The 10,752-nt window shown below is 38.6% G+C and overlaps 1 protein-coding gene across 1 annotated transcript; it reads left to right on the top strand.

Annotated features, from left to right (window-relative positions):
• The first annotated feature begins 328 nt into the window (after positions 1-328).
• Positions 329-7,229, top strand: fbxo43 (F-box protein 43). The gene is made up of 6 exons (XM_077720958.1): positions 329-470; positions 2,824-3,623; positions 3,762-4,481; positions 4,790-4,892; positions 6,066-6,251; positions 6,345-7,229. The coding sequence occupies exons 2-6, from the start codon at positions 2,854-2,856 to the stop codon at positions 6,591-6,593; spliced, it is 2,028 nt and encodes a 675-aa protein (XP_077577084.1). The 5' UTR covers positions 329-470; positions 2,824-2,853; the 3' UTR covers positions 6,594-7,229.
• Positions 7,230-10,752: the final 3,523 nt, after the last annotated feature.

The following is a 10,752-nucleotide window of genomic DNA, read 5'->3' as shown; positions in this document are numbered from 1 at the left end:
TACATATTTACACACAACTTAGGTTATGAAATGTATTTATGTGGCTTTAATTCAAATTTCATGTTGAAAGTCACATAATTATTCGAAAATATGCAATAAAATTATAGTCTCTCTAAAATTTATCAGAACCCAAACCATTTGTAAATCGCTTAAAAATTGAGCAATCTATAGTTATTTTGATAGACGCTCTTCTGTGTGTCTTCTGGGGCAAAATTGCCAATTAATAATGACGTTTTTTTGGCTTACAGCACGCATCAGACATCTACTAACCTAACAGGATATTTATGCTTTTAAAGCCCCTTTCGGTCGCAGCGGTAGATCAGCTGACCCAGAGGCGGAAATACGTAATCTGTGGTAAGGTTGGCTCCAAATTCGAAAACGTGGCGAGCTTCAGTTTCGATCGCAATGTTTGCCAAAAATGCAGCTGATTGAAACAAGGTCACACTGAGGTCCAGACGAGCCACGCTGAGGTATTTTAGAGTGTCATTTTAGGTCTTGATGGTCATATTCTTCCATGCTAGTAAATTTTGGACCAGAACGCTTGTGTTTTTGGCCTAATTTACCATAAGCCATCTCCATAAGCCCCTGTTATGAATTATTTTCTATGAAAGTTAACTTAAAGGTTTGTGCCATATTCAAAAGATATTTTGTAGGATACTACATGTTTGCAGACTAAAGTGATTGCTTCAATCTGAGTATTGTGTCTGGGCAAAGTCTTCACAACAATGTGTGAAAAAAAGCAGGTAGCTCTGGGTATTTGGTGCATAAACAATTTAGCTGTGTTCTGGCAGTCGTGAAGCTTGTACTAATTTGATCATTTCTGTCATGTCTAGAAATCTTCTTTTAGTTCCTTTAGTTGAAAGAAAGGTGTTCCATCTTGAGAATCTTTTACCTCAACAAATATTTAGTTTAACGCCCACTACAAGAATTTAAACACTGTAGTCAGATAACATGATGGTGCATTTTCCCCTAAAGAAACCATCGAGAAGTGACAACTAAAACTGATCTGTCTTGTCCGCGTTCTGTCCAAAATTCTTTCCGAGCCAAGAAAAGAACCCCAACAAAGTCTAATGCGAAAGGTAATAGCGAAGTAGACATTTTTCATTTAAATGATTGTATTTACATTTGACCAGAGCCGATGGTATAGTGTAGGTGTGGGCAAACCGGTCCTTGATGGCCCCCGTGGGTGCAGGTTTTTGTTCGAACCGATCCAACTCAGACACTTTAACCAACAAGGTTTCTGCTGAAACAAGTACCCGACTGACCGTAATGCATTTATTGCACTTCTGAGGTACCAGATTGGTGGTGGGGTTTCCTCTTAAAGATTGGAACGAAAAGCCCACCCACTGTGGCCCTTTGTGGAATATTGTTTAACCTTTTCAGAGACACCACAGTGGACTCGTACAGCCCCAAAACATGCATGGTGGGCTGGCTGTACTCTAAATTAGCCCTAGGTGTGAGCGTGAATGGTTGTTCCTCACTGTGTGCCCTGCGATTGGCTGGAAACCAGTTCAGGGTGTCCACCCTGCTTAGTGGCTCCAGCATCCCTGCGACCCTTGTGAGGATAAGCGGTATGGAAAATGACAGAAATAAATAGAAGGTTTAAAGCAAAGAAAATCAATGAAGATGCAATGTAGCAGGATATAACAGTTATAAAATGTTGTCACTGAAGCTGTTCCAGCTTGAGTTAAACAACCACTTGACATACATTTCATAGTTTTGTTTGGCAGGCTATATGTCTACTTGTTACCTAACATCTGTACAATAGGGTCCAGTTCATTGACCGGCATTTTAATGGTGATGCTGTTGAAACCCCTAGGAGTGTATGTTCATGGGATGTGGGGGCAAACAGAGTACTTGGAGGAAAACCCGTACAAGCCCAGGGAGAAAATCCAAACTCCACACAGGAAGCTCTGGATCAGGCTTTGAACCTTTTGAACTGTGAGGCTAATGCGCTAAACACCAGGTGCCGGGATTTCCTAACCTGATTATATTGATTAGAATACTATACAGGTGGCTTGGGTAAACCAGTCCTAGGGAGCCGGTGTGGGGGCAGGTTTTTATTCCAACCGATCCAGCACAGACATTTTAACCAATGAGATTTCTGTCGAAAACAAGAAGCTCCTGACTGCAATGCACCGATTGCACTTGTAGGAAACCCAATTGGTGAAAAGGTGTCCTCTTTATGGGTTCGAATGAAATCCTGCACCCATTGCAGCCCTTTTTGGAATAGTTTGCCTACACTTGCTATATAGTATGTGATTTATGTTGATGAATAAAACATTTTTAGTGTCAACTTGAAAATTTACCATGTGGAACTGAATCATTTAGTTTCCTAACAAAACATTGTCAGTTGAGTTCTAGTAAGACTTCACAGGGTTATACTACATTTTTTTCTCGGCAAAAGAAATATTTCAGACAATGTTGAGGAATCATGTACATGTCTATGCTGTATTCCAAAAAGTTAAATTGGTAATCTCTGACTAGAAAGAGTATAGTTCAAGACTAATGAGCAACATGTACCATACATTTATTTGTTGATCCAAACATTATATAATTAGAACGCGTTTTTTCAATGAATGCTGTTAAGGTTCGTGTGTATTTTGGAATGTGAAAGTGAGCGGGGCTTTTATTATACCTCAAATGGCAGTCATGTTACTAATGAAATATTCTGAAATTGGACCTCAAACTGAAATAAATTCAAGTAGAACAATCTAGAACTTACCATACAAGACTTGGAGCCATATAGACTTCTTCTAACCTTTCTTAAAACAGTCAATTATCATGCAGTTTTTATCAGTATTTCCTTTTTGTCATCTGCAGGTCCCTGTTGGGGCGAGACAAGAGGACAAAATGCAGTGTACTCCCGAGTCCCATGACTGCATCAAACACCAACCGTGTTATGGGTGTTTTGATAGTGGCTACTCGGGTTCATTCCAAAGTCCACAGAGCATCGGTGGATTTGACTCTGGTGGATCTTATCCTTCTGGCAATTGCAAGGACACTTGCAAAAAAAACCTCCGACTTCCTGTCACCCCTCAGGAAACCAGCAGGGGCAGGTTTTCAAACACTGACACCAATGGGGTTCAGCAACCATCCACTCTAAGATTGTGTGAAACTCCAAAAATATGCAAGCGATATGTCCCACTGCGACATAGACTAGTAATGTGCAGTGCCTCGAAATATGTGAAAAGTGACAGCACAAATTCTCCATGTGATGGACAGATGGAACCATCCACTAGGTCTAATCGCCAGCTCAGTGTGTCCTTTGGCTCTTTTGACACTGCGCCTCAGACTCCAACCATTTTAAGTTGGGAGCAGGATTTAGCGTTATCGCTTAAAAAACGTCGCCTGTCCCTCTCTCAGGGAAGGACCTCCACTCTTGAGGATGAAACTTACAGCTCGGGGGATAGCAGCAGTTTAGAAAGACAGATTTCACTCTTGAATCTCAGTGAACACAGTCATGCCTCGGATCAATTACATTCAGAAGCCCACCGCAAATTCCTGCCATTTTCTTCCAAGGAAAACTTTCAGTCACCAGGGAACAACCTGTCAAGTGATCTGAATGACTCAACCAATGTATTGTGCACGCCATCATCAATGCATACACCTAGATGCATCAGGTATGCGTTTTCTCCAACTCGTTCACAAAAAAAACAACATATTTTTCTATATTTATGAAAATGATGGTTGTCACTATTGTTTTTGTTTGTTTCCTTAACTACTTTCTAACTTGAGAATACGTTTGAATCCCGTTGCAGGTTTCTACGCGAGGACAGTGGCTTCAGTTCTCTCGATAAATCTCAAGACTATTCTGTTGACCATGATGGTTCTTTCCAAGAGTTGTTGCTTTCTGCCTCAAAAAGAAACTCAGAAACTCCCAATATGACTGATACAAAGCGGCGCTCCCGTTTGCAACGTCAGAAAAGACTGTCGACTTTAGAGGAGGGTGGGTCACTGTCTGATGAAGACCAGTCGGACAGAAAGTATCAACACAGCCACACTTCTAACAATGAGGTTTTTAAGCAAACTCCTCGCAAGATTTTGTCTGTGAGATGCATTAACACAATCTCTGAGGCGCTGGAGTCAGCTAGTCAAAGTTATACAACACCTCTGCGTGAAGCCATGCCAGACAAGAATCCGCCTTCTAGTACACCATCAGTTAAAACCAATACGACTCCTAAGCCCACAAAAACAGACAACCTCTCACTGACACCTGCTTTGCAGCTGATACATAATTTGTGTGAACAGAGGACAAAGATGTTGAGCAGCCAAAGTCCAAGTCTCAAAGTCCATCTGAGGACCATTGCAGCACTTGCTGAAACCCCCACAATGTTTGGGACGTCAATGCCCTTGGCGGGGCTGATCGGCCGGAAGATGGGCCTGGACCAGGTGGACATATTAACAGAGCTGAGGAAGAAGAACCTCAGGCACATCCTGGCGGTTATTTTTAGCCACTTGTCTGCTGAGTGCATCTACAGGTCAGCACTAGTTCTCAGTGTTAAACTCTGCAAGTAGTGTTTTTGTTGTGTTGTAGCTATATTTCAAAATAAATCCCCGACATTTCTCTGTCCATCCATATAGACTGCATGCCAGTCTTTTTCCTATATTAACAATTTGGATTTTGTCTCATTGCAAGGACGTCTTTGATTTTTAAAATGAATGTGTTGGTTTGTGCGGTAGCTGTGGTAATGCTGAAATTTTATAATTTGATTTTAAAGTTTCAAGCATTTGTCCTAAATATTGCCGTTTGATGAAAGTGGCCTGATTTATTCCTTTGTATTTGCAGATGTGGTCAAGTGTGTAAGGACTGGAATGATATAATCCAGAATGACAAGCAAGCTCACTTGAAGAGAGAAATTTACTGCGGTGCAGTGACTGGTGCTTTAGAGGTATTGGGCAATATTAAGTTCTTCACCACCAAAATGTTTTAGTCTTGTTTGAAAATGTACTTTTTATGTCTCGTACTTAGTACAATGGTCACTACAGGTACTCAAAAGATGATACCTTTTTAATAGAAATATTTTTAGTCGTTACAAAATGTAAAAATCAGCAATTGTGAAATATTTTAACATCTACGTATTTGTGTATTAACAAATTAATTTATAAATGAATGCTAATGTTAATAGCAGCTAAGTTAAAGTCAATAAGAACCAAGACTGATCGTGGCGCAAGTAAAAATCTAAACTCTGCCTGCTGTTCGGCAGCATCCAATGAATTTAAATTGGGTGAAATGGCTGTGAATGCTCATCTTTCTGTGCCATCGATGACACTAGATGTCCAATCCATTTGCCTGGGGTTGTGAATGAACTTTTTCATCCCTCTCAGTGAGTGGTTTCAAACGTCTGCATTTTGCTCATGTTGCAATTGTTCATTTCTAGCTTTCTACAGTTTATGTATGCAGTAATAGCTTGATATAAGAGTGACTTTTCTCGTATGTTGGTACAGATACCAACATACGAGAAATTTGAGATACGAGGAAAATTCTGAGCAAATTTCTGCCCTGAGATATGAGACAAATTTGACATATGAGCATAGATATGGCCGCTAGGTGGTTCTTTTGAAGTTGCACAGTGATATTCATAACAAGAGGCACAGGCTTCTTTTAATTTGGACAAAGGAGAAACCGAATTGCAGAATCTGTGAGGACTTGAACCGGCTGGTTAGTTAACTTTAAAAAAACTGGTGATACACTTGTTTTTGAAGCAGCCAGTTCCGATTCGAAAGCTGCAGGGGAATACATCAACACCTTTAGAACAATTAAAAAACGTGTTCCCATTGTAATATCCCATCTTTGTGGGCTTTTTTTCAGAGGGAGGCAACTAATTAGTTTTTACTTAGTTATTTTATATGCGGAAAATTCATTTGAGATACGAATAAATTGAAATACGAGCCCGGTGCCAGAACGCATTAAGATCATGTCTCAAGGTATTACTATATGCATATCAAATGAACATGTATTTAAGACAACTCGGTACGAATCTAATGGCATTCTATCTTTGGTAACATTCTCCCCAGTCATAATGTTACAAATGATCTTGAAATCTTTTTATTTATTTATTCAGCTTTTTGGCAATGGTTATTTAGCTAATGCTGAGAACAGAATGGCTCTGCATCAAAGGTCAGCCCTCAAGACCGTGCAGGTCGAGTCCAGTACCCCCACTTATAGCACCCCGCAGTCGGGAAGCCGCAGTTTGCAATCCAGCACCTTACCTTTGGGCAGCAGCAGCAAACGGGACAAGTTCATAGACGTATGTTAACCTTAGTCTAGACTGTAATTGTCTCTATGCTTTTTTAAAATTATTTTATTCATTCATACAAAGATGTTGATCATGGTCTTTCAGGTGGCCAAAACTCTCTTCAAGCACGAATGTCTCAGAGAGTGCCCTTGCTGCCAGCATCCTGCAAAGTGCCATATAGTTAAAGGTGAAGGTGTTTGCACCAGAGCTGACTGCGCATTCCGCTTTTGCACAGCCTGCTTGTGTACCTTCCACGGTTCCAAAGAATGTAGAAGCCAGTCTGCAGGTCGTCGCAAAATAGATAGATTACTTCCAGGAAGTGCCCAAAGCAAGCGAAATATTAGGAGATTATGATAAATCAGTGGAGTGTATCACTCATCACTGTTGTAAGAGCTTTTTAGAATTCTGTCTTTTTACACTGATTAGTGAACGCTAAATTTAACCATGTATTCTGTGTTGCATCCCCTCGTTCGTGTTTTTAATCATAAATCTGGTAAATTTTACTTCACATAACATCTTTTGATGTACCTTCCAGTTTTATTGGTTTGTTGTGAGCCTTTTCCACTGTTTTACAGATTATTTTTTTAACTTTTATGTTTTTTTTCTTGTTCTAGATTTTAATTCTTTTTCTGTTATGATTCAATCCCCACTTTAGTACTACTTCTATAGTTTGTCATACGTAGATATTTGGTGACATCTAGTGGTCATTTAACCCCCCCCCCCCCTTTTCTTGGTTTGAAAATAAGAGCAGTAACATACTTTTTGGACAGGCGGGCTCGAGACGCCCATACACAGCAAAATTCTTTACCGTATAGATTATGTATTTTATAATATAGCCTGGAGGAAAATGTATTTACATTCCTCCAGGCTTCTGTTAAACATTTCCTATCAACGAACCCCACTCGCGTGAAAAATGCATCCAATTCACAATTTTGTAAATTCAAGATTTGACACTGATTGTTCAAGTTCTTCAATTTAATCTTTTTTTTTTTAAATACATAAACATTTTAATACTTTTTACATGCATACAGGAGAATGTCCTCTGATCACCTGTTTGGTCATATGTTCAACAACTTTTTAGGTCTGGTAAATTCTGATATTTAAATAAAAAGTTTTGATGAAAAAGCTTTTTAGACTGCATGGTTTAATTTACAATCCGGTCAGAAATCAGTTTGAGTTCCTGAGCAAGACAGCAGAGTTCATCTTTAACAAAATGAGACCTGGACTCGAATAAAGCAAATCATCAGAAGTCCTTTGTAAGGATGTCAACACACTAGCCAAAACTGCCTTAGTGGACAACCATTAATTAAACTGTGAGTTATGAATTTTTCCTATTTGCATAACAAACCAGTGTATATATTTAATTGTCATTGTTTATGGAGCAATGTCTATTTTTTTTAATTCACTTTTTCAAATCCCCACATTTCAGTGTTTGGAGTGACAACAAGAAATTCAGTGGATCATAAAAGAAAGATTGACATTTTTCCGTTGAAGTAGATTCTTCCATCAGTACAGGTATCTCTCTATCTAATGAATGCATCACAAAATACTATGATTTATGCTGTTGTCTCAAGTGATTTTTAATTAAATAATTATACAATAGCTGCATTACAATATATATTTGTTTGTTTTTTATCCATAGACTCCGCAAGTGGTGCGCTCTCAACAACTCAGCGCTGAACATCTCCAGTTGTTGTGTCAATTGAGACTGGCTACCTCTCTCTGCTGGACAAAGGAAAGATTCTGCTCAGTAAAGCCCGACTTTCTTGAGTCAATCTCCTCCTACTGGTGATAATTTTGTGATGCATTGTTTCTTTTTGTATGCATAACTTCTGACTTTAATTAACTCTTATTTCTCTTTCTTCTGCCACCATACTTGACATCCCAATGTTTGCAAATTGACCGTGATTACTATGACATGAAGAGCGAGTGCTGCGTTAATCCCTCATTTTGCCCTGTTGAACCTTCAATCTATTATCCCTGAATCCTGGATGTCCAGATCTCTCTACACAGAATTTATGCAGGTAATTTACACAATCATAATGTTACATCTCCATTTTCATAATGACCAATGTAAAATAATTTCCTTTCAAAAAGGAAGTGATGTAAATACAACCAGGAACTGTGTCCGTAGTGGCATAGTGTTCACCAAGTCTTTGGGTGCAATAATAGCATGGGATACACATTACGCAGGTATCAATAAATGGATCGACCACAGTGACTTGCCTTGTGGCAATTAGTCTATGTCACCTGGCAGTTTCGTGCATTTTGTCATTTCATGCGAATAAAAGCTTTACCCTCGATTAAGTTATCTTTTTTTTGCGACAAATACGGCTTATATGCGAGTAAATACGGTAATTAAGAAATGATCCAACTGGAAGACATTTTGCAGGCACTATTTCTTGACCCGTATGCTGGTTCATACTTCACTCACTTCTGTCAACAGTCCGTAAACCAGGTTGTACCAGATATCATGTGGATCTCATAGTAAACGTGTTTCTATTAAACTGGTTTACTAAATCTGTTTTTTTAAAATGTTTTATTTCTTTTTTTACTCCAGGTTATGGGAGAATGCAGTTTATTTTTGGAACAATCTCCAACATTATCATGAGCTCTTTTACTAGGATGGGCTGGATCCCAAGAGAGTGCTGAGAGTGGCTCAGGTATGCAAACACACCCACAGAACATCCACCAGCATCATGCTATATGTAATACAATGTATGACTTGATCAAGACTATCTGCCATTAAAAATGGTGAATATTATCAAAATTATGTGGGGATAAGGCTTTGGTGATTTTAAAAAAATTATACCATTACCAGACAAGCAGTTTCAACATTTGACCTTGTGTTGTATTCATTAAGTTGTCACAGCTGGGATAGGTGGGAGTAATGGGAGAAACACCTTTATTGGGGTATTCCCAATTTCTACTGACACACAGTGGAAACCAAGAGGATTGTATTTGAAGAGAACAGAAACCTCAATGAATATATAAACCCCAAGGATGAAATAACAGGTTCCCCACTTAAATACAACTAATGGGAAAAGACTAACTCAGACCAACATTAACTCTTACAAAAGCTACTGGATGTTTTAATGGGGTAAAGGTTTCATCTGAAAATTTGTGATAACCTCATCCAAGCTACAACTCTAGGTTCGGCAGTAAAAGCCATCAGGAGTATAAAAAACAGCACAGCTGTTTTTGTACAGCAAATATGTTTGTTTTTACACAAACATCTTGCTAAAGACATGACAAGAAATGCTTCAAATTATATCCTCTTTCAAATCTGTAATTACAGTGTAGGAAAAAAGTCTGTGTTTGATGGCAGAATGGTGGAAACTACTAAAATATCAAATAGCTACTGTAATTTTCAGACAATAAACCACTACTTTTCCCCATGCACTCCACACAGGAGGAATAGAGCCCAGGATCCTAGAACTGTGAGGCCAATGCACTAACCACTCATCTGCCTCATTTTATTTTATTGTATATTAATAATATACTTAATAAATATTTCAGCAAAAGGAAATACTTTTGCAGTCCTGCCAAAGAAGAGTACCATTTCTACTATACATTAGAATCTCAATTATTACATTTGAGGGAAACTACTCTCGATTGAGTGGTATGAACAAGCTCCCTTTGAAATGGCAATGTAGATTTGGCGTGTAAGCTCGTGCTGAGATTTCAAATCACATCCAATAACCAGAGAGACCTTTGCAGCTCGTGCACATTGATCCACCTCTTCTTTTTTACTTTTATGTAGAATTCTGCCGACAGTTCTGATATGGTTTCACTAGAAGATTTTAGGATAAACGACGTGGTTGAAATTAAAATGAGTTGAGTTAGAGGTCTGTGGTTAGGATCCACAAGGCAAGAGCAGCTGGAGTAGGGCAAAGTCTCTTGTCTAGAGTTAGGTTTTTAAATTGAAGTATAACTGTAGGGGGGCATACTGTGCGAGGACATTTGCCCCTTTGATTTTGCAGATCAAGGGACTTTAGAGTATGTTATTATTTTAAGGCACTGGCTAAAACATTACATTCAACTACACAATGTAATGCAATGCAGTGCAAACGCTGCCTCAAGCAATAAACCTTAAAGACGGGTTAAGGAACATTGTTTAAAGTGAGAGTGAGTAATGCAACGGCGAGTGTTTGATGTACATCTGGGGCTCAGTTGAAATTTTCTTTAAACATGCCCACAACTCACTTTCCAATATTTTATATTGATTAAATAAAAAAAAAAATAAAAAAAATCAGACATAGGCATTGTCATCATTGACTTGACAAAAGCCTAATTGTCATACCCAGCTGCATATGATGAAATTAGTAATTCATATATTAGGTGAATATGAGAATAAATTTATTAATTGATGTAAGTGTGTAACCATTTTAATTCTAATGTTGATTAGCAATCAGGTTGCAAATATTTTCAGAGAATCCCTTGCCTTTACCCAGGGCTGATCTGGGAGTTTTTTTTTTTTTAAAGCCTGGGGTCCATTCAGGCTAAAATAGAC

Source organism: Stigmatopora nigra, chromosome 7, assembly GCF_051989575.1.
Source record: "Stigmatopora nigra isolate UIUO_SnigA chromosome 7, RoL_Snig_1.1, whole genome shotgun sequence".
NCBI lineage: Eukaryota > Metazoa > Chordata > Actinopteri > Syngnathiformes > Syngnathidae > Stigmatopora > Stigmatopora nigra.
The sequence above is the reverse complement of the archived record's forward strand: the minus strand, read 5'-3'. Positions and strand labels throughout refer to the sequence as shown.